Raw genomic sequence first — 24,720 nt, forward strand, 5'->3', positions numbered from 1 at the left:
TGGTCCCTCCTGGGGTGGGGTGGGGGGAGGGTGGGGGGTGGCCACTCCCCTCAGCGTACCTGCATGCCCAGGTCACCTCAAATCTCCTTTTTGGATATGTTGTTTATATAGAACGCGATTCTTTCGGAATCTTATAACCTAGCTCTCCTAAAGACCCCTGGCTACAACTGTTTCCGAAAAGAAACCAGAAAACAAAAAACCAGAATCATTTTCCCTTCGAAGTACCTGAAAGCACGGTGTCACCATAACGAAACTACTTTGGACAGGATCACACGGAGGATTCCCTCCAATGCCTCAATGAATACAAGAGGAAGAAGGAAAGTTCGATACATACTTATAAACCATCATGAACCAGAAAGGTCTCGGGAAGTTACTTGGTCACCTACCTCATTTTACCAATGAAGACTGAAGGCAGAGAGGTTACATCACTTGTTCAGGGCCATATAATGACAAAGCCAGAAATTCCGAATTTCCCAGCCACGGCCACCCAGTCCACCCCCCGCAATAGGTTTAGGTTTTATTTTGCAGAGAAGGTACTATTCAGGGCCTTAGCTTCCTTTAGTCCCAAGGAACACTTTTTTTTTTAATTGGAGTTTAGTTGGCGTTACACGGCTGTGTCAGTTTCTGCAGTGCAGCAAAGTGAATCAGCCATACGTATACATATATCCCCTCTTTTATGGATTTCCTTCCCATCTAGGTCACCACAGAGCATTGAGTAGAGTTCCCTGTGCTATACAGTAGGTTCTCATTAGTTATCTATTTTATACATAGTAGCGTATATGTGTCAATCCCAATCTCCCATTTCATCCCACGCCCCCGCCAGGAACACATTTATTAAAATGTATTTTAAGGTATTGGGGGAGAAAAGAAGACAAAAAGATGTAAGCCATTTTAAAGAATCTCCACCACTTGTGACCTTCAGGGCACCCATCAATCCCACAGGCCCATGGAAAAGAAACCCTCCTAGCTTACTTTGTCGAAAATATCTAGGTGAAAGAGTTATTGAGCTTTAAAATGTCGCAAATGGCTCGGATATTGTTCTTCTAGGACCATTTTCGTGACTAGCTCTCTCAAGTGACAGGGCAGGTAGTACATAATACTGTCACTTAAGTTGAGGTGACAGCGGTTCCTGGTAAGGAAGAAGATTGCTTCACAGCACTTGTTGCTGAGGCTCCCGCAAGTCTCCTCTCTGTCTCCCCAAATCGACTTTGAGGATTGGAGGATCTACTGTCCTGGGGGCAGATTGGAGAGTGTCCCTTGTCCCTGACCTGGAGCAAGATAAGTGGAAGGAATAGGAAGGTCACCCAGGGCAATGGCAGCAAGGTGACAGTGTGTTCGCCAGGCTTTGTCTCCGGGCTCTAGGATAGCACTTAACAAGAAAAATCAATCACAACCTTGTGAGTACAGCCAGCACTGAAAACTGCATTTGAATTTGTCCACTCAGGCAGTCAGCCTCACTTTAAAGAGCTCCGGAACTAGAGGTTTCCATGGAAGCAGAGAAATATGTGGGCAAAAATTGCTTTACAGGGAAATGAATGCTAGCAGTGCTGTTAGGTTGGCACTTTACAGCTGCCCAGCTGATGTGAGTTTGTAAGTAATCCAATGAACAGTGACTTTAAAAAAGGGAGTACTTTTTCTCTCATAACAAGGGTCTGCAGATAGGTGCTCCTAGTTGTGGTACAGATGCCCAACGATGTCCACCACCCCCAGGATCTTTTTCCTCTATCATTCTGTGAGTGTTGGTGTTTCATCCACAAGCTTATTGCCTCAGGATGTAAAGTGGATGCTACAGCTCCAGGCCTCACATAAACATTCAGGGCACCAAAAAGAGGAAAGGCAGGTAACAGCCAAGTCTGTCCAGTTTATTTCCATTTATCATGAAATCAAAAGCTTTCCAAGAAGCTCCCACCTCAGCAGATTTCTCCACTGATCAAAGTGAGGTCACATAGCCAACTCGAGCTTCAAGGAAGGCTGAGAACTGAGTATCTGGCAAGGGACAATAGGATTGACATGACTGGCTGAAGCTCATATTCACTATCACCTGGAGTTAAACACAACTGTCAGCCTAATAAAATTGAGATCCAGTTAGCAAGGAATAAGGGGAGAACTTTCCAAGTAAGAAAGGCATTTACTCGATACCTGACTATCCACAACTACTCATCTCTGTATTCCTGTAGTCTCTAGCCCAGTGTCATGCACGCAGCAAGCACTTGAAAAATGTCCGTTGAACCATGGTTTGAGACTAGTGCAACGACATAACCGTGGCTTAGAGGAGAGTCTGACGTGAAATGGTCAATTACGCATCAGGCCTTAATAACGTGGTCATTCGCTTTGGAGGCATCGGGAGACAAAGACTCCAGTTAGTCAACTAACCAATGCCAAGAGGCTAAAACAACTTCTAGTTTCCTAAGCTTTCTACTAGGAAGAAAGCACATGAGAGAATATGCATCTTTTTTTTTTTAGTAAGAAGCCAGGACTTTTTTTTTTTTTTTTTGAACATATATATATTCTTTTTTATATTCTTTTCCATTATGGTTTATCACAGCATATTGAATATAGTTCCCTGTGCTATACAGTATGTCCTTGTTGTTTGTCTATGTTATATATAGTAATCTATATCTGTTAATCCCAAATTCCCAATTTATCCCTCCCCGCTTTTCCCTTTGGTAACCATAAGTTTGTTTTCTATGTCAGTGAGTCTACTTCTGTTTTGTAAATAAGTTCATTTATATAATTTTTTAGATTCCACATATAAGTGATATCATATGATATTTGTCTTTCTCTGTGTGACTTCACTTAGTATGATAATCTCTAGGTCCATCCATGTTGCTGCAAATGGCATTATTTCATTCTTTTTTATGGCTTAGTAATATTCCGTTGTATATATGTACCACATCTTCTTTATCCATTCATCTGTACCTGGACATTTAGGTTGTTTCCATATCTTGGCTATTGTGAATAGTGCTGCTATGAACATAGGAGTGCATGTATCTTTTTGTATTATAGTTTTGTCTGGATATATGCCCAGGGGTGGGATTGCTGGATCACATGGGAGAATATGCATCTTCATAAAATAAGATGCCTAGAATAGAGGTCAAGTTAAACATGCACTATAATCTCATTGCAAAGGGCTTTTTGCCTAGCCTGTAGAAAATGAAACCACTGAAACATACCATCCGATCCACATCCCAGAATTAATGCCCAAATAAGTATTTATAGATTTGTAAAATGGTTGTCATAAAGTGTTGAATCACAAAATGACAAAATACTATTGATGAAAGACACATTAAAGACCACCTCAGCTTAACTCCTTGTTTTTTCAGGTGAGGAAACTGAGGACCAGAGAGGTTACGTGATTGGTCTAAAGTAACGAAGTTAGTGACAGAGACTTGTCTAGAAACCAGGTAAACTTGAGAAGTAGTTTTGAAAGAGCAAAGCAATGTGGTTTGGAGATAGAGGGACAGTGAAACGCCCAAAGTGTGGCGATGAGGAAAGAAAAGTAAATACACAGACATGAAGAGCCGTACGTTACTAATCTATGACTTACAAGTTACGGTGACTTAGGAATGCAAGCTGACACAAGCTGGTCCTTGGATGGAAGATGGGGTGCGGGAGGTGAGCAACAACAGCAGGCTTATTTTTTGAGGGAGATTCCGAGCACAGACCTGCAAGGCCTGTGGTGCTGAATGGTGGGGTTGGGTCACTGCTGGACTTGCAACGTCTATCTTAACCCCAGCTTACTGCATCGCACACGTGCCTCATGGCAGGAATTGTGCTAAGTGTCTTATATGGAATCCTCATAACGATCCAGTGAGACAGGGAGGTCTTATTATCGATACTTTTTACAAATGAGTAAACTGAGGCTTAGAAAGTACGAGTAACTCGCCTAAATCCACACTGCTAGGAAGTGGTGAAGCGAAGTTTCTCAGTGATTCTCAAACTTGACCGCACTCTGGAATCACCTGGAGAGTTTTCATAAATACTGATGCCTATGTCCCACACCCTGAGAGGCTGATGTCATCGATTTGGGGTGTGGTCAGAGACTAAATTCATGTTGTTTCTAGCCACCAAGTTTAAGCAGCAATAGAAAGCCAATATAAAAGTTAACAAGAAAGTAAAGTACTTCTTTTTTTTAGTTGAAGTATAGTTGTTTTACAATGTTGTGTTAATTTCTGCTGTATAGCAGAGTGATTCAGTTACACATATATATACATTCTTTGTCATATTCTTTTCCATTATGGTTTATCACAGGATATTGGATACAGTTCCCTGTGCTATATAGCAGGGCCTTGTTGTTTATCCATCCTATACATACTAGTTTGCATCTGCTAATTCCAAATGGGAACTGCTTTTTTAGTAATAGTCTCACCATCACCTGAGGAGGTAGGTGGGGCAAGTCATTGTGATCCCCCTTCTGTAGATAAGGAAACTCAGGCTCTGAGACATTTCGTGTCTTGCAAGAAATAGAACAGGAAATCATCTAGCGACCCTTGGTGCAGACTGGGTTACCAGGTACTTGTAATAAATCTTTCAAGCCAGCAGTCAGTCAGCAAGAATGGGGTAAAACCTGTTTTTCTTTTCTAGTTTCCATTGTTTTCTTGGCTTGGGTTTCTTGACATGAGAAGGGAAAAGAAACAACTTTGAAGTGGTATCTGGGACCAAGTGTTTATAAGTGAAATTCTCTGTTGAATCCCTCTAAAAGATTGGAAGATAATCATTAAGTAGAGCAATCCCCTTCTGATTCCTCATCGCCCAGCATAATGATGGTCAGGGAGCATCAGGAAAACCAGATGGAAGGGACTTGCTTATTCTGCACCAGCACATGCGCCCCATTTGGAGACTAATTAAGAAAATAAACTTGGCCACATTGGCTAAGAGAGCTCCCCACTGGGTTTTGCAGATTTAGACACACTTTTCCTACACATGGCCTATTGGAAGAGAATTTCCCATTGTTGCCACTTCTCTTTTCTGGGTAATGTGGTCATTGAAATTATGGTGTGCAGTGTTCTTGCCTGGTGTTCCCTCTTGCTTCCTTGAATGTCTTTGGGGACTTCCTACAGTTCCTTCCAAGTTCTCACCCTTCCCAAGAGAAATCCTCTGCCGCAACCAGCCTCTGTGCGCCCATAATCCCATCGCTTGCTACTTCAGGTGTGGTCCTGGAACCAGCAGCAGCCTCGCCTGGGAGCTCGTTAGAACTGTATTCTCCTGGCCCCGTCCCTGACCTACTGAATCAGAATCTGCATTTTTAACAAGAGCACCAGGTGATTTGTGTGCACATTGCAGTGTGAGAAGCATTGCCCTAATACACAAGGTTTTCCCCATCAGCCCGCAGCTTAAAATACCCACCCTCCCTCCCACCCACCACCCTCTGTGAAGCCCTTAATATTCGCTACCTCCACCTTACCCCTATAGATCATAACTTTGAGAATTTAAACAAATGCGAAATACTTCATTATTTAAATGATTCACCTCTTAAGTCTATTTGTTAAGATGGTATCATCTCTCAAAGTGCCTGGCACAGGCCTGGCACATAATATGAATTGTCTGATTCATCAAGCTCTGTTTCCTATTTGAAAGCCTTCCCTTAGCCCTACTTTATCTCTTTAAGCTTCTTCTGCATCAAAGCAGCTCCCCTGAGTTTTTGTCTTCTCAACACCTGAAGTACATCTCCACCCACTCCAGAGATTTCCTGAAGGCCTGGCCGTTACCTGTAACCTAGTGGCTTCCAACTGAATCTAAGCCCCAAACAGGCCTCAAAAGTAAAACTCTAACCATATGTTTATATTGACTTTGTACCCAAAAAGTGTCCCTAACTTTTAAATTTGGGTAGTGAATTTTTTTAGAAAAATTTACTTTAGGGTATGGGATGTTTTTCTGCTCCACCATGGTACCCACAGGAAACTCAGGATTGTCTCTGGCTCTCTTGTGGACATGCCATGCAGTGGTATCTCTGTTACTGGCCCCAGACCCTGAGGCAAGAGCCACATCTTTGAGGCTGCCATCTCCCCAATTCCAGGTGGGAGTGGGGGACACACATCCTAACTACCTATAGATCCCCAAACCTTTTGGGGGGATTATAGGATCTCTCCCTAATGCTTAGCGCAAGGGAGTGGGGCTAGGAGAGCAGGAACTCCACACTGACTTTCACTTTCCTGGTTTCGCCTCTTTCCACCTTGAACAGATTTAGCTCCATCCTGACTCTACATATCCTTCAAGTCTGTTGTTTGTATTATCAACTTCAAGTACTAAAATACCCAGTTTCTACAACTCAACAGCCTTTTTTCCTCAGAGCTATTATCTCCATGGGTCTCAACAAAAGAATGAATATATGTATATGTATAACTGATCACTTTGCTGTACACCTGAAAGTAACACAACACTGTAAATCAACTAGACTCCAATAAGATTTTTTTTTAAGTTAACCTAAAAAAAAAGTCATTTCGATGTTCATTGGTCATCAAATGGCTTTTCTCTCTCAGGCAGAAGCTTGTGCTACCACCAGAAAGGCAGGGCAAAGGAGTGGATGAAATAAATTGCTGGAGGAAATCACCTAAGTTAATGTCAGATTCTTGCTCTGTTACATATGTGTTTGGCATGATATTGGAGTGACCTTCTGCATTCCATCTGGATGGGCAGTCACATACTTTGGGCATTTTGGACTGCTGCTTGCTAATGCTGGCGGTGGTTGATATCAAGCTAGCAAAGACTGCCACTTCAGAGGGCCTGTGGGCGGGACACTTAACCCTGGAAAGGGGTCTGTGGTGAGGCAGGCTTTCTGTGGCTTGGCCCATTTCATTCATTTCCTTAACAAAGGTCCTCTCTCCTCAGCAGGGAGTTGGTTGCATCAGAGCACAACCTTTAGGCGGGGCCAGTAAACACAGAATGGGCTTTATTACTCTCTCGTCTCTTCATATTCAGAGCCCAGCCCAATGGGACTATTTCACAGCAAGCACCTCTGTTCAAGGATCAGCGAAGGCAATCGATTAGACTAATGAAAATATTTACACCAAACCACCAGAGACTTGCTTTGTATTTTTGAGATATCTTAATTTATTTCAATTCAGTGTAAAAACAAATTTTTATTTAAAGAACCAAATCCAAATACCATATGATATCACTTATATGTGGAATCTAGTGAGGTGGATGGACCTAGAGTCTGTCATACAGAGTGAAGTAAGTCAGAAAGAGAAAAACAAATACCGTATTGCTAACACATGTATATGGAATCTAAAACAAAAAATGGTTCTGATGAACCTAGGGGCAGGACAGGAATAAAGATACAGACGTAGATAAACAACAAGGTCCTACTGTATAGCACAGGGAACTGTATTCAATATCCTGGGATAAACCATAATGGAAAAGAATATGAAAAAAATGAATGTATATATGTGTATAACTGAGTCACTTTGCTGTACAGCTGAAATTAACACAACATTGTCAATCAACTATACTTTAATTAAAAAAAAATGTTTTAAAAAAGAACCAAATCCATCCAAGACATCAACACATGCATAGCCTTATGTGCTACAGATACAGGAGAGGGAATTTGGGTTTGTCCTGATAAAGGCCTAATGCGCAGGGAGCCGCTCTCTGCCATCCCCAGTTACTTTTTTCCCCAGTGGAAATGCCATTTCCTCATTCCCAAGGCCTCAGAGTGTTTCAGCAGCACGGAGGCCGTCTTCTTGGAAGTGTGTGCGCTCGTGTGCTCCTCTGTGCTGGGAGTGCGGCCTGGAGGGATGTCTGAGAGGGCAGACAAATGAGAGAACACGAAGCAGCCCCTGCCCGGTGTCTCATCTCCTTTCTTCCTAACGTACTGTGTGTTGGGCGGGGACCAGTACCCTCTTCTTCAGTGCTCTCCTCTGCACACTTTCATGTACACTGTTTTTCCCCTTTTTATTTGCTGATCAATAAAGCCAAGGGTAGGTCTTGTCTGTTCCCAGCGATAAAGAACTGCACGCATAACTAGTCTTTATCCGGCCCGACAAGCGCTGTTTCTCTTTGTTTTTCACAGTGTTTCTGCAAGATAAGAGGAAACCACCCAGACATGATGCATGACCGGGGAAGTTTTGAAATATTTTATAAACTCATTCTCTATTCTGAGCTGTGGATCAGGGATGGAAAGAAAGAGGGCACCACATAGAACCAAAGTTGATCTTCCTTTTCTGGGTTAAAAACAAGCAGGTGGGGCGGGGAGAGAAAGGAGACATGAATAAATGTTCAGCTGAGGAAAGAATAATCCAGTTTTCAATTATCAGCACAGAAGTCAAATAGGGAGAATTCTAGTCATTCAAATGAGTACGTACGCTGAAAATCCAGTGGCCTTTTCCTGTCACAAAAACTGCCTCTGTCACATGGATTCAAGACCAATAGTGGCATACAGGACCTCAGTTAAGGTGAAGGGCCAGATATATTCCCAGGAAATTATGGGATGGGACCAGGATAGACTCCTCTTAAGTTCATGCCCTTTGAGGTTCTTGGCAGGTTTCTGAGAGTAAGCCAGGATGGGGGGTCGATATGAGGCTGATGATGCAAGATATTACATAGAGTAAGACTAAATGTGAGGTCAGTTGGTGCTGATAAAGGTACAGAGAGAGTAAGATGTTGTCAGTGGCAAATGAAATTTTGGTAACAATTCGAACGGATGCAGAGGAGGAAATCATTTAGGAGAAATGTGCCGTCCATCTAAGGAAAGACCGAGGCTGAACCCTGAAATGACAGTGGGAAGACATGGGAAGATAGGGTCTTTAGGATTTCTAGGCAGAAAGGAGAAGTAAACCCAAGAGGCAAAGATAGGTACCTAATAAAAGGGAAACTTAAGTTGGAACCCATGATGTAATTGTTTCTGAGCAACCAGATGGAAAATGAGGAGATGAAGTCTTAGTGAAGCTGATGTGTTAAATATTCTGCATTACTGTTTCTTTCCACCCCTGCCTGGGTTCATGAACTTTTTAATTAAAAAAAATTTTTTAATTGAAGTATAGTTGATTTACAGTATTTCAAGTGTACAGCAAAGTGGTTCAGTTACATATATATATATATATATATATATACACACATATATATATTCCTTTTCAGATTCTTTTCCCTTATAGGTTATTACAAGATATTGAATATAGTTCCCTGTGCTATACAGTAGGTCTTTGTTGTTTATCTATTTTATATATAGTAATGTATATCTGTTAATGCCAAATTCCCAATTTAATCCCTCCCCCGCTTTCCCCTTTGGTAACCACAAGTTTTTTTCTATATCAGTGAGTCTATTTCTCTTTTGTAAATAAGCTCATTTATATCATTTTTTTGGGTTCCACATATAAGTCATATCATATGATATTTGTCTTTCTCTATCTGACTTACTTCACTTAGTGTGATAATCTCTAGGTCCATCCATGTTGCTGCAAATGGCATTATTGCATTCTTTTTTATGGGTGACTAATATTCCATATATTCGTAGATTTTTGATGATGGCCATTCTGACCGGTGTGAGGTGGGCTCATGAACTTTAATCACTGTATTGTAGACTTTTGTCTATGTCTATCTCCAGTGCTGGATAGTAAGTTCCTTGTAGGAAAAAAAATGTGTCCTAGGCTTTCTAGAGTTTCCCCCACAATACCTACTAGAGGGCCTCACTGGAATAGTAGCTCAGTAATGTTAACTGGCAGAACTAATTAATGAACAACTTCCTCTTCTTTATGTGATTATTTTTCCAAATTAAATGCTGGATTTGAAGGGGCCACAACCTGGATTATATTTTGCCCTCCTAATGTTGCATAAATCAGAGGAGCAAGTTATGACTTAAGAAATTAGTTATTTCAAAAGGAATGGGTGTGTCTAATGGCAGATATCAGGTAGGAAAATTGGATGTGCGAGTCTTCGGAGAAAGGCCAAAATCCAGTAGATTGTTCCTTGATCCCAGATTCATCCAGTCAGGCCAAGGCTGACCTTTAGGTGATTTCTTCTTTCTTTGGTTACTCTGGCTAGTACTTTTCCTGTGTAGGTCTGCCTTTTTGGAAGGTTGGCTTCATGAGAGTAAAGGTCTTGTCATGTTGTTCACTGTTGTATCTCCAGCGTCTAGAACAGTCTTTCCTGCTTATAGTAAGGGCTTAAGAAATAATTGTGGAAGGAAGGGGAAGAGGGAGGGAGGGGTGAATAAAGAAAAGAGGAGAGGGGGGCTCTGCTTTTCATGGCAGTCCTCCTGGCACTTACTCACTCATCAGTTACCAAAGGCCCCCTCGGGCTCAGAGTCAGGAACCAAGGATACCAAAATGACGAGACATTACAGTCTTTGCATCTGATCATCCAGTAGAGAGAGACAGAACGCAACAGGTGTCAAGTGCTGTGCCAAAGGGAGCATCCAGTGCGCCCCGAGGCAGACTGGCAGACAGAGAACATTGCAAACGTGAGCAGAACCCTAATAAATGCAATGATGCTATGTAGGCTTGAGAACATTTTAACCTGTATAGCCCTAAAACTTACGGTACCTAGATTGAATAAAATATGGGAGACGGCCTTTTAGCCATTCTCTATTCAGCATCATTTTGATAGTAAAAGTTCCTTTGCCTTGGTCCTGGTCCTTATTGGACTTAGGTTTCCTTCATGGACTGCAAAAGGCTCCAGCGGGTCTGTCATGCAGCAGCTTGTCATAGAATTGTGGCTTTATGAGCACAGTCGAAATGACACAAACTGAAGGCCCATTGTCTGAGCCAGACCCGCGCCATACATCAGAAGTAACAGCTTTGCCAAGCATGGTCGCTTAGGACCAGTCTTTGTTCTTTCCTGAGCAACTTCTTGTTCCTGTGACAAGGATTAATGCTATAACAGCTGTTAGGTGGCCTCTGCCATTTATAAAAGCCTATAGCAGTAAAGGTGTGTGTTTCCCATCAGAACTGCAAATTTTCTGAAGAGGGGAGATAAACTTGACAATGAAGAGAGAATCAGTGGTTTCCAAAAAAAAGGTATGGTGGGCTGAGCTTATTTACAAATAGGAAAAGGACTGGGAGGGGGGGATATGCTGATGGACTTTTTAAGCAAGAAAGTCCAGTGTCTGAGGAATAATGATGATCCTGACTTGACTTCTGCCTCTTTTCCTTACTCAGGTGCTGACCCCAGCACAGATCAAATCAATTTGCCAGGCGATCCTGGACTCCGGGAAGCAATATGCCATGAAAAAGAGGAAACCATTCCCACTGATGTATTCTTACTATGGAACCGAATACTTGGGTGAGTGAGGGTGTTGGCAAAGGCCTGGAGGAGAAAGGCAGTCTCTAACAGCAGCATTGGCTAAAGACTGGAAGATTTTGTTTTTGACGTAGGTCATCACTATTGCTTTCACTGGGAACCCTTTGAAAGGCCATTTAAAAACAAATATTGACGGATACTACAAAGCACAATTTCATATTTGTTTTCAGAGTCTACCTGTCAGAAGTGGAGCTATTTGGGTGGGAGGCAGACGCAAGAGGGAGGGGATATGGGGATATATGTATACATATAGCTGATTCGCTTTGTTATACAGCAGAAACTGACATGACATTGTAAAGCTCCAATAAAGATGTTAAAACAAAAAAGAAAAAAAAGGAAAAAAAAAGAAATGGAGCTATTTTAACAATGACTTTCACTAAAGACTCAAATCCTTTATTCTTGATTGTGAATTCACTGGCCTAATTTTGCTGAAAATTAACAGCTTATATGCTCACTGCCAATAGTACCTCTGCACAGGGAAGCAGGATTCAGCCACTGACAGTTTCAAGTTTTTAATATTAGTGGATTAATAACAGACTACTGAATCACAATGAGTACTTTTGAGATATGAGGCTTGTAAAGTGAAAGTTAGTTACTACCCCTTTGAATCCTTCAGTGGTTCCCCATCACTCCTTGCAAGCATGACTTGCAAGCCCCTTTGCAGATCGCCTGCCTCCCTCTCCAAACTCAAGCTTTATCTCTCCCTTCCCTGGTTCACATTTATAAAGTCTCCAGCAGGCAAAGTGTTCTCATACCTTTGTAACCTTTGTGCCTGTTCCTTTTGCCTAGAATGCCTGGCTTTCCCCAACCCCTTCATCAATCTGTAATACTTACGCCCAGACTTCAAACTGGTTCTCCTCCCAATTATGTGAATTAATGATGCTGTGCTTGTCTGTATAGGAGCAGCTCATGGCCTGTCGTCCATCCTCCAGATGCTTCTTTCTTACCATGAGCACCTTAAGCCCTCAGATCAGGAGCTGGTGTGGCAGAGCGTGGACTTCCTTATGGAGCAGGAACAAAACTGCAACTGGCCACCTGAGCTCGGCGAGGCCATCGAGAGGGAGAACGAGCTGGTGCACTGGTGCCACGGCGCCCCAGGTCTCACTCATGTTATTATCTGGTAGCATTCCCTTTCATTGGGCTTAGCCAAAGACGGGTGCCTTTTCTGAGAAGTGAGGGTATTTCTCATCTTATGCCATTACCGTGGGAGATGAAAAGGTCAAGATGAAACTTTTCAAAGCCAAGAAAGTCTCCATCAGTAAAGGATGTCCAGAAATGATCCTGTGTTTAAAAAAATATATGATCTTTATCTACAATATTTGTATACAAATTAAACTAGTGCTGTCCAACAAAATATAATACGAGCCACATATGAAATTAACTTTCTAGTAGCCCTGTTTAAAACATAGAAAGAAACAGGTGAAATGAATTTTAATAATAGATCTACCCCAATATACGCCAAATATTATTTCAACATGCAACAAATTTAAAAATCGAGTGACTTCATATTTTTTAAATATCCAGTCTTTGAAATCCCGTGTCTCTGTTATACTTACATCCCATCCTGATACAGACTAGCCACGTTGCAAGCGCTCAGTAACTTCATGGGACAGTGCAGATCTGGAACCTGGCAGTTCAAAACGTGGTCCCTGGACTAGTGGCACGGGAGTTTGTTAGATATCCAGAATCTCAGGCCCCACCCCAGCCCCACTGAATCCGAATCTGCACTTCAACAAGATCCCTAGGTGATTTGTATGCACATTAAGGTTGAAGATGGACTATTCTGTAATTCTTCTCCAAATGACGGTTTCCATTATCACCTAATGAAAAGTCTAGAGAAATGAGAAGCCATTTGCAGTGAACTCTCTGGAATCGAGCCTGGAAACTTATCAGACCCCATCTTTTCCTTTTTTCTTTCCATCCCATTACACTGCTAATTAGGCCTTAGAGAAGGGGCAATTCAAAAAAGACAGTGCATTTTGGTCGATTGGCCAGAGAGACTTAAAATACCAAAATAACACACACATTTTTTTTTATAAATTTATTTTATTTATTTATTTTATTTATTTATTTTTGGCTGTGTTGAGTCTTCATTGCTGTGCATGGACTTTCTCTAGTTGCGGTGAGCAGGGGACCACTCCTCGCTGCAATGCACAGGCCTCTCTCTGCGGTGGCCTCCCTCGTTGCGGAGCACGGGCTCCAGGCGCGCGGGCCTCAGCAGCTGTGGCACACAGGCTCAGTTGCTCCGCAGCATGTGGGATGCTCCCAGACCAGGGCTCGAACCCGTGTCCCCTGCATTGGCAGGCGGATTCCCAACCACTGCGCCACCAGGGAAGCCCAACACACACATTTTTGATTAGGAGTGTTATTTAATTTTCAAGGCTATGCTTCAGTGCCATGAGTACAGCTTTAAAATATATTTGATTTCTCTTTCATTTGTTACCTGATTTTTATTACTTCCTTTCCCCTCCTTACCTAATTAATGTTCTTTAATCCAACTGGAATTTCATTTTTTCTTCGGTACAGTTTGAGGTGACGAATAATAGAAGTGTTAGTCCATTGGCCATATTTTCTCTGCCTTCCATTTTTACTTAAGGAAGGACTTCAAAGGCTCCCGTGTATGCTTGTACCAGCGCCAGGGCATTCATTGTGCATTACGTCCAGGCTAATTCCCACCAGTGATCATTTGAGCCCACCTTTTTCTTGCTTTGAACTTTCTGAAGAAAAACAGCAGTTATTTACCATTCTGGAAATGATATCTCTTCATGTTACGCTCAACGCTCCCATTTCCTATTCCCTTTCATCATTTTCAGTGAAGGCCTTTGGGTATCCTCCAAGCACCCCAGGATCCTTGAATTTTGGAGATGTTCCAAATTAAATACAGCCTATTTTGAAAGGATTCAATGTATAGTAAAAGCCCTGTGAAGAGTGGGAAGATAATTTACTAAAATGAGTGGCTGGGTCACTTAATTGATGTGGGGTTCTTGAAGGGCGGTTATTCCTTTCTCTCTGTACATCACATCCCATCTGTCTTTGTAAATCATGGACCATAACAGTACAGCAGAGTATTCATCACCTTGGGGACTTTATTTATCCTCATTTATCATTCATGTTCAGTATCTTGGTTAGATTAAACGCAGGTTGCAGGGCAAAATCATTCAATCCTCATATTCACTGGACTGCCAAAAATAAACGAATTCACAAATGAATAAAGAACCAAATGGAGCCCATTATGTCTGCCAACCCGCACTTCCATCTCAAGGGTATTGGTCTTCCTTTTAAGAGATGTGCTAAAAATAGCATCAGGAGTGATTATAAATCTGATAAGTGCAGGTTAAAGACCATGAAGATGCCTCTGAAGTTGGCAACAGTAAGCTCTCCAAAAATTCTAAAACAAGAGATGACCTAGAAAAATAATTCTCACTTATGTGAGAAGATTTTTTGAGAGTAGATTTATGAACAGTGCAGATGGTTTGGGGCGGAAGACTGATTCTGTGATTTAAAACCTGCCAGAAATAATCCACAGTGTGGAACTTCATCAATGATACCTTATCTTCATCAATGATACTATAATTGTTTCCCATTGACTTTCCTTCAACCCACCTCTACAGGTGACAGCCTTAGTTATCATTTATGCGCTGTGAATATACTTCTGGACTCTTAAGTTAATAACTCCGGGTTCTAATTATAGTTCAGACACTAACCAGCTAAGTAACCTTGAGAAAACCACTTTGTTTCTTTTGTGTCTTTGTTCATCTGTGGAAGGAGTGCATTGAGGTGGAGCAGTGAAACTCAGTCTTTTTTTCACCACAGACCCCTTTAATCCTGTGGACCCTTACCGTTCGTGAGGGATATGGCCCAAAAGATTTGCAGGCACCCACATTTATAAATACCCAGCGCGACGTAGAGCTTTTCTCACTAAGTACAACGAGGTATAGCAGGCAGATTCACCTGACCCCTTCCTAGCCTTAAAGATTCTGTAATACAGGACAAAAATCATTTGCAAAATCATTAAAACAAATGCTGTGGCTAAAAGAAACTCTAGATCGCATTATGTTACATCATCTGTGGTCACACTGACGGCGCATTTCCTTTACTCTGGGTGAAACGCAGGTGTAGCTATATTTTTTTAAATCATTTCATGAGGGCTCCTGCGTAGGTGACTTTGAATAGAGAACAGTAAGTACTTGTACAGTGCAGGTGTCTTTGGTCACTAAGCTTTATAGTGCACACCGTACAATGCGTGCTTCAGTGAAATTCCGGATCCCGGAATGGACCTGTGCGCTGATTCTGTAGGATGTTGAAACGAAACGTGCCAAGTCTGGCTATCACGAGGCTCTGCTGGGTCCCATGTTTCCAAGATTTAGCCTCTCAAACCATACTTCTTAAGTAATAATTCATTTTCCCATTTGTATTTGACAAAGACATATATCATTGCTGCCTCCGGGTTTCATGGCAGTGCACAATAAGCAGTGTTCCCAGGATGAAATGACACCGTTCCCAGCAAATGCAAAGAAATCCAACGTCCTTTCCTTTTAGGTTAAGCCACCTTATTGTGGATTTCATTAGGTTAGGTAAGGAGACAATAGGTGTAGAAGTTTTTCAAGGTCCTGTCCGTGTACCATTCCATGATCCAGGCTGCAGGAAGAGGCCCTTTGTCTCTGGCCAGAGCCATAGGATCAATACCCATTAAGCTGCCTGGGGCTAATGGCCTGGTTTAGCAATTAGACCATCTCAACCCGTCTTCCTTCCACATCTTTCATCTCCGCTTCAGCATCGGCCTGCGCTGGGGTGAGAAATGGGACATTATAGCGTCAGCAGACATTTGTGGAGTCCTTGCCATGTGTCAAACACCATGCCACAGATTGGGGAGCAAAAATGAACAAGACAGAGTACCTGCCCTTGGGTAGCTGGCACAATACTAGGGGCGGCAGCCATGAAAACAAGTAATTTCAACAGACTTACAGATGTAGAAAACAAACTAGTGGGTACCAGTGGGGAGAAGGAAGGGAGGAGGGGCAAGATGGGGGTAGGAGATTAAGAAATACACACTACTATGTATAAAATAGATAAGCAACAAGGATATATTGTATAGCACAGGGAATTATAGTCATCTTGTAATAACTTTTAATGGAGTTTAGTCTGCAAAAATACTGGATCACTATCCGGTACACCTGAAATGAATATAATATTACAAATCAACTATACTTCAATTTAAAAATTATTTATATTAAAAAACAGGTAATTTTAATATGATACTGTGTGAGTGCTAAGGCTTGTATAAGGAGTGATGGGAGCTCAAAGGAGGGATTTCTGGTCCTCCTCCAGGTTCTGGGAAGGCTTCCTGGAGGAGATGATGCCTGAGATAAGTTAGACTAAGAAAGGTGAGAAGTTTGTTCCGAGAAAAGTCAGTCAGAGGCATGGAACCACATGGTGAAGGAAGGGGAACTGTGGGGTGGTTTGGTTTCACTGAAGTAAACGCTTCATGGAGGGCATGGGGGAGAAGTGGCAGGAGGACAGAGTAGAAGCTGGGTGGCAAAGGGCTCTCTGTGTCTCACCTGGAGAGTAGCTTCACCTGGATTCTGGGTGGTGGGGAAGCTAAGAAGCACAGATGACACCACAGAGTTGCTCTGTCTTGAGGCAGCCAATCATTGGCCAAAACCTTCTAGGGGAGGTGCATAGCATAGCCACCCCTTTGGCTGAGGCCCTATCTCCCAAGAAGAGGGCAGCAGTGAGCTTTGTCAGCAGTCAACTCACAGCAGCTGGGGGATGGGGCACCTGCCAGTAAAGTAAAGGGATCCGATAGAGCACCAAGGGCTCCGGTTCACCTGGCCTGTTCCTCCTCCTCCTTTGGTACCCAGGTTAGATGGTGTCATTTCACCAGTGGGCCTTTCCTACCTCCAAGTGTCGGTTAGGAGCCTTCCTCTGTGCTTCCTCAACGCCTCTCTGTCCCCTCACGTAGCCTAATGAGTGCCCCAGTTAGGTTGTAAAGACTAATGAAGGCAGGGGCTTTTATTTATTTTTTAAACCATCTGCTTCTCTTTTTTTAATAAATTTATTTATTCATTTATTTAATTTTTGGCTGCGTTGGGTCTTCGTTGCTGCACGCGGGCTTTCTCTAGTTGTGGTGAGCTGGGGCTCCTCTTCGCTGCAGTGCGCGGGCTTCTTATTGCAGTGGCTTCTCTTGCTGTGGAGCACGGGCTCTAGGTGCACGGGCTTCAGTAGTTGTGGCTCATGGGCTCTAGAGTGTAGGCTTCAGCAGTTGTGGCTCGCAGGCTCAGTAGTTGTGGCGCACGGGCTTAGTTGCTCCGCGGCATGTGGGATCTTCCCAGACCAGGGCTCAAACCCGTGTCCCCTGCATTGGCAGGAGGATTCTTAACCACTGCGCCACCAGGGAAGCCCTGGCAGGGGCTTTTAAAAAACCTTAGTACCTACTACTGTCCTGGTATATAGTAGGTGCTCAATTAATATCTAAACAGCCATCCATCCTGTGAACTGTCTCTTTCATTAGCCTCTTTGCCATCTTTCTGCTGACACGATCAGCTCATAGCTACCCTATTGCCCTTCTTTCAGTCTTGGTTGACCCCACAGTGGGGCATTTTGTCTATAATACTAATCACATCATTAAAAATATAAACCAACCAATTCACAACAAAACAGTCCCACTGGTTCCCTACTGCCCACGAATACAGTCCAAGCTGCCCATCTGGAATTGTAAAATCATCCAATATGTGAGCCCAATCTACCCTTCCAGCCCATGGTCCTGTTGCTTAGAACACTGCCCCACTGGTCTTCATGTGACTTGTTTATTGTGGCTTAGAAACTTTGCACTTGCTGATTTGATGCCTGGAATGCTCTCTCTCCATCTCCTCAGGCCTGCAGTTTCCTATGCATCCTACACAGTCCTGAAGAAAGCCTTACTTCCATCAAAGCTTCCCCTGACTGTCTCCCTCAGGGAGCTTCCACTTTTCTGATCCCTCCAGTATTATTTTCAGGGCCATTCATTTTATGTCCCCACAGCATCATGAACTACATGTCTTATTATGTATCAGTCAAAAGTACATAATTTTCTCTCCCTTTCTAGACAGTGCCTTCCTGAAGGGCAGGAATCGTGTTTAGCATTTATTTTATATCACCCAGTGCCAGAACTGGTGACATAATTTGGGGGACCCAGTACAAAATAAACATGCAGACCCCTTTTTAAAAAATGATTAAGAATTTCAAGATGGCAACAACAGAGCATTCAATCCAGGGTGGGGCCCTTCTGGAGGCCCTTTGTGAGGCTGTACAGGTCACATGCCCATGAAGCTGGCCCTGCTTAGGGCTGTGCATACAGCAGATCATCAATGAGCACTTTCAAATGAATGGATACAGTGAATGAATGAATGTGTAATTAACTAAGTTCAATTCTTTTAAAAATCATTCTTTGTGGGAATGACACTTTCTTCCTAAAACTGAAGGAAGACAGTGCTATAGGTGACCATTGTCAGTGGTTGACTGGAAAGCACTGGCTGAGGAGAGCCCGTTGTTATGTGTTCGTCACAGGGAGTGTTAAAGGATACATTTTTTTTTTTTTTTTTTTTCTGTACGCGGGCCTCTCACTGTTGTGGCCTCTCCCGTTGCGGAGCACAGGCTCCGGACGCGCAGGCTCAGCAGCCGTGGCTCACGGGCCCAGCCGCTCCGCGGCATGTGGGATCTTCCCGGACCGGGGCACGAACCCATGTCCCCTGCATCGGCAGGCGGACTCTCAACCACTGCGCCACCACAGAAGCCCAGGATACATTTTTAAAAGAGAATAAAATCATGACTCTCAAACAAACATAAACATATGTCAACAATTTTAACTCATAAATTGATGAGGGAACCACATAGGTATCACAACTGGTTCAAAGGAAAATCCGAAGAGTGGACATAATTTCTAGGCTATTAGGAACGCTGACATGAATTTACTTAATAGATGCAGAAACTAGCTGCTTCCACGAAGACTGAGGGAAGTCATTGCAGCATCTACCGTACAGAATGTGAGTTTCTAGAGACAGGTATTATTTACATTACTGTCAGTTTTCTACAAGGTAATTTCTGTCTTTACACAGTTGTAAAATAGGCTAGTCAAAGACAAAGGCAGAGGTAACCTTGACGGATGAGCTAGTCAAAATATCTACTAAATTCCAGTCTTTCCCACTTTCTATACGAGAAGGGTAGGCGAGGCAGGAGAGAGAGTGATCTTGTGTTACTAATCTCCTCTCTGAATATGAGCACCTGGAATGTGGAGGAAATTGTTTCTATTAATAGCTGTCACTTCTCTTGTTTCCATTCCTGCCTGTGTAATTGAGATTGCCTTGGCTGAGGAGTTTTGAAAGAACGTGTCTTTCCTTGGAACAATCAAGTGGGGAGGGCCTCACTTCACGGCTGAAGCCAGAGTCTTGGCCAGGTCACTTGGGATCATTGTTGTTTTTGGAAGGACTCCCAGTTTGGCTCTTAGGAAAAGGTGTGTAGTTATAAGTACTTTAACATTAGGAATTCTGAACATCCGTGGGGGGATGGGCAAACTGTGTAAACATTTAGCCATCCCAAATAGCCACATATGCATAATGCTTACCAGGGTATGTGTCATCAAATATTAACCCATTTGTAAATTATGGATTTTGCCAATCTAGATACTTGTTGCTCTTTCTCTCAGGGCCAGTATCACCATACAATTCAAACAACTTAAACTAAATCTCACCGGTAAAATAAGACTCCCTTGGAGAAGATCCTATAGCCTTGCTACTCAAAATGTGGTCCCCGGAAGGGCTGTCATTAGAAATGCAGTGTCTCTGGGCCCACTTTAGACCTACTAGATTAGAGTGGGTATTCTACCAATACATTGGTGATTTGTGAGCCTCTGAGTTTGAGAAGTTCCTCTCTATAGTATTAAGCCCTGAAAATCACCTCTAATGTCTTTGATGTTTTCACAGGAATTGCCTATCTGTTTGCAAAAGCTTATCTGGTTTCCAAGAAACCACAGTACCTGGACACATGTATCCGGTGTGGGGAACTCACGTGGCAGAAGGGCCTGCTAAAGAAGGGGCCAGGGATTTGCCACGGGGTAGCTGGCAGTGCCTATGTCTTTCTGCTGCTATACCGGCTCACGGGAAACTCTAAATACATCTACCGAGCCCAAAGGTCAGCCTTTCTTTGCATGTTTTTTTTTTTTTCTCCAAATGTTAATACAATTAATGTTCTGAACAGGTAATAGAGTCACATAGTTTTAAAGTGTAAAAAGAAATACTTCCACTGTGCACTATAGCAAGTTAGTTCACTTCCCAGGAGACAGTCAGTTACCAGTCTCTTAGTTATCTTCTCAGGGATATACATATCTGTAGATATACACAAGCAGATAGGCATATGTGTAATATTTTGTCCCTCTTTTTTGTTACAAATGGTAGCACTTTGCTATCTTAACGATCACCCTAAATCAGTAAATAAAGGACTTTTCATTTTTATTGCTACATAGTATTACATCTTCTGAATGAGCCATAGTTTACTTAACCAGTCCCATATGGAGGGCAATTTGGATTCTTTCCAATATTTTGCATTACCTATGATGCTATGATGAAAAACCTTGTACATATATCATTTTGTTCAGGTATGGGTACATCTGTAAGTAAATCCCTAGAAGTGGAATTACTGGGCCAAAGGATACGTATTTTTGTGATTTTTTTTTTTATTGTGGTGAGAACACTTAATATGAGATCTATTCTCTTAGCATATTTTAAAATGTACAGTAATATCTTGTTAGCTATAGGCACAAGGTTGGACAGCAGATCTCTAGAACTTATTCACCTTCAGTAACAAACTTTATATCCATTGAGCAAAAACTTCCCATTTCCCCTCCCCCACCCCAGCCTTTGGCAGCCCTCATTGTATTCTCTGCTTCTATGAGCTTGACTGACTTGTACATTCCTCATGTAAGTGTTATCATGGAGTATTTGTCTTTTTGCGACTGGCTTATTTCACTTAGCATAATGGCCTCATTTATCATTTACAACAGCGCCTGGCACATAGTAACTGCAATGTAAGTGTTCACTGTTATTATCACTAACAATTTGAGTTATATCATTCTAGACATTTCTCTGTGCATGAATGTATGTTCCTATATATATATGTGTGTATGTATTATACGTACATATTAATAAGATCCAACAATTATGTATGTGTAACAGTACTATACATAATGTTTGCAGTTTATAATTTTAAATAAACAATTTTTAAGGGACATCCTTTATTTCAGTTTGTATAGATCTATCTCATTGTTTTAATGACTATATAGTTATTTATTATAGTTGTACCATGATTAATTTAACCAATCTTTAAGTAATGGACACTTGGTATATGTGCAATCTTTACTAATACAAACAAAATTGTCCCAAATATCCAATACATACCTTTCTGTGCACTATGAGAAAAATTTTAAATTGAAGTCGTTAAATCCAGAGGTATTTTAAACTGTCTTTGTCTTTTGCCCATTTTTCCTATTGTGATGCTTATTTTGAGGACTGTAACTCTTTGTCAATATATGCTGTAAATTTTTTTTCTACTTTGCCATTTTTCTTTCAACTTATTTCATGGTCTTTTGCCAGACAAAAATTTTAAGTATTTTTCTTGATAAAGTTGTCAAACTTTAAAGATTTCTGTACTTTGTGTTATAGTTAAAAAGACCTTTCCCTGGGCTTCCCTGGTGGCGCAGTGGTTGAGAGTCCGTCTGCCGATGCGGGGGACGCGGGTTCGTGCCCCGGTCCGGGAGGATCCCGCATGCCGCGGAGCGGCTGGGCCCGTGAGGGGGGGGCCCGCGCACAGAAAAAAAAAAAAAAAAAAAAAAGACCTTTCCCACTCTAAGATTATAAAAATATTAATTTACATTGACTTTTAATACTTTTATGATTTTACTTTCATTTTTAAAATAAACTTGTACCGCTTCACCCATTTCTCCCACCAATTTAGAAGTTACTTTAACTTTTAAATCATTGATTAGTTTAGAGCTTACTTTTTAAAATAGTGTCAGATGGATATCTATCTTTGTGCTTTTTAATGAAAAAACAAAACTTTCCCATAACATCTGTTGGCCAATAACCCCAATCATCTAAAATTCCAGTTTTATCATAAACTGAATTTAAATAAATGTGTGGGTTTGCTTCTGGACTTTCTATATTTCATTATTCATTTATTTCTAGTTTTTCTTAGCTGTTCTCTCTCATTTATTCTTCCAGTTGTATTTTAGAGTCAATTTTTCAAAAATTAAAACATCCTACGGACATTTGATTGGAATTTCAATGAATTTATGTGTTACTTAGTGAGAATTCACATTTTTAGAATATTGAGTTTTTCCATCCAAGAGTATGGTATGTTTTCCCTTTATTTAAGCTTGTAAAAATGTCATTTGGTAAAGTTTTGATCTTATGAAGAAGGACTTGTATGTTTCTTGTTAATTTTATTACTATGTATTTTATGTTTCCAGGATTGTGAGTGGAATTTTTTCCTCCCTTATGTTTTCAGGTCATTTATTACTGGCATTTATGAAGACTTTAAAAAACGTACATATTACTGCAGTTTAGCAATCTAAGACACCCTTCTCTCATATAAATCTGCATTTATCTTACAAACATCTTAGTTTTGATAAATATCAAAATGATATATCTGGCCACCTTACTGAACTCCATTCATCTTTCTATTAGATTCCATTGGGTTTTCTAAGTAGGCACACATATTATCTGCAAATAATTATAATTTTGTTACTTCCATTCTCAACTATATACTCTTTTTTTTTCATTTCCTATCGCATGGGTCAGAATCTCCATAACAATGTTCAATAAAAATAAGGATAATAGGGGCTTCCCTGGTGGCGCAGTGGTTGAGAGTCTGCCTGCCGATGCAGGGGACGCGGGTTTGTGTTCCGGTCTGGGAAGATCCCACATGCCACAGAGCGGCTGGGCCCGTGAGCCATGGCCGCTGAGCCTGCACGTCCGGAGCCTGTGCTCCACAACGGGAGAGGCCACAACAGTGAGAGGCCCGCGTATCGCAAAAAAAATAAAATAAAAAAAAAAAATAAGGATAATAAACATCCTTGCCTTTATGCTTATTTCATTAAGAGTGAGTCTGTGTTTCACCGTGATCTTTTTTTTTTTTTTTTTTTTTTTTTTTTTGGGAATCTTTTAAATTTGCTTCTTATAATGTGTATCATGTCGGATTATGACACTCCTCTGTTCAGGATAATCTGATGGCTTCCCACATGAATCAGAGTAAAAGCCAAAGTCTGTTCTCCGAACAAAAAGCCCTCCAGGATCTTGCCTCCCATTACATCTCTGATATCATGCCCTACTTGTCTTGCTCCTGGTTCTTTGCACCACAGTGGCTTCCTTGTTACTCTGTTAAGATGCCAGGTACAATGTACCTCAAGGCCTTTGAAGTTTTTGTCTCCTTCACCTGTGATGTTCACTTTCTACTTATATGTCCCAGTTCTCTCACTTCATTCAGACCATCACACAAAAGTCATTTTGTCAGAGAGGTCTTCCCAAGGCAATTTTTCTAATATTCGATCTTTAAAAAAAACCATAAACTACCCTTTATGATATTTGCATGTATGCACAGAAAGAAAAATACTAACATATGTGAGTCCCCCATTTGTAGCTCCATTGTTTTAGAAGTCTGTTATTATATTTTGATTAATGGCTCCCTAATCTGTTTAGGTTGCAACCTGACCCTTTATTTCCCAAATATAGGGAAAAAAAGTCATTTGGGATCTTACTTAGGCTAATGTGATATCACCTTTGGAATAAATTTCATCGGGGTTGTCATTCTCTAGAAAGCCTATTAAAAAGAATCAGAACAACCCCTCTATTTTTCTGGGACACTGGTCCTAGTTTACAGAGTCTTAATTATAAGTCTGGGATTACAGGGCCCTTCGGACAACTTAAATTTCTCACTTACAGGTAAAGACTGAAAATGTGCAGGTAATATCTGAATATTGTTTGGGCATTGCATTTAATTGTTTAGTGTACTGAAATTTCCACTTCATCATAACTCAAAGTTAAATATGGTGTGGTCCAAATTGGGGAGACATCCTTTGGCCGTTCCTAAAACAGTAAAGTCAAACAATATGTACCTTCCTGGAATAAACATGGTCATCGCCTACTACTCTTTTAACACAGAGTTGGAATTTATCGTTCCAGAAAAATATTTGACCACCTTTTCAGTTTCCTCTATGATTATTTAATTATTCAGGTTTTCTACCTCTTTTTGAATTATTTTTGGTAGTGAATAAACTACTATAAAAGCATCTAGTTCATATGTATTTTCAAATGTTTGACATAAAGTTCTAACAGTATAGTTCCAGGATATTTAAAATTTCCCATGTCTGTGATTACATGCCATTTCACATTCCTAATGGTTTTCCTTTTTGGCCAGACACACCAGCATTTTGTCTATGTTGCTTACCCTTTCAAGGAA

The 24,720-nt window shown here is 41.4% G+C and overlaps 1 protein-coding gene across 1 annotated transcript in view; it reads left to right on the forward strand.

Moving 5' to 3' along the window:
- The window catches only part of LANCL3 (LanC like family member 3), a 93,023-nt gene that overhangs the window by 61,367 nt on the left and 6,936 nt on the right, over nucleotides 1–24,720 (forward strand). Inside the window, exons 2-4 of the mRNA XM_024766562.1 lie at nucleotides 11,094–11,217; nucleotides 12,136–12,333; nucleotides 20,193–20,400. Of these exons, the coding sequence (XP_024622330.1) occupies nucleotides 11,094–11,217; nucleotides 12,136–12,333; nucleotides 20,193–20,400 (530 nt within the window). The remainder of the gene's footprint in view (nucleotides 1–11,093; nucleotides 11,218–12,135; nucleotides 12,334–20,192; nucleotides 20,401–24,720) is intronic.

This window comes from Neophocaena asiaeorientalis, unplaced genomic scaffold (assembly GCF_003031525.2).
Source record: "Neophocaena asiaeorientalis asiaeorientalis breed wild unplaced genomic scaffold, Neophocaena_asiaeorientalis_V1.1 scaffold507, whole genome shotgun sequence".
Taxonomy (NCBI): domain Eukaryota; kingdom Metazoa; phylum Chordata; class Mammalia; order Artiodactyla; family Phocoenidae; genus Neophocaena; species Neophocaena asiaeorientalis.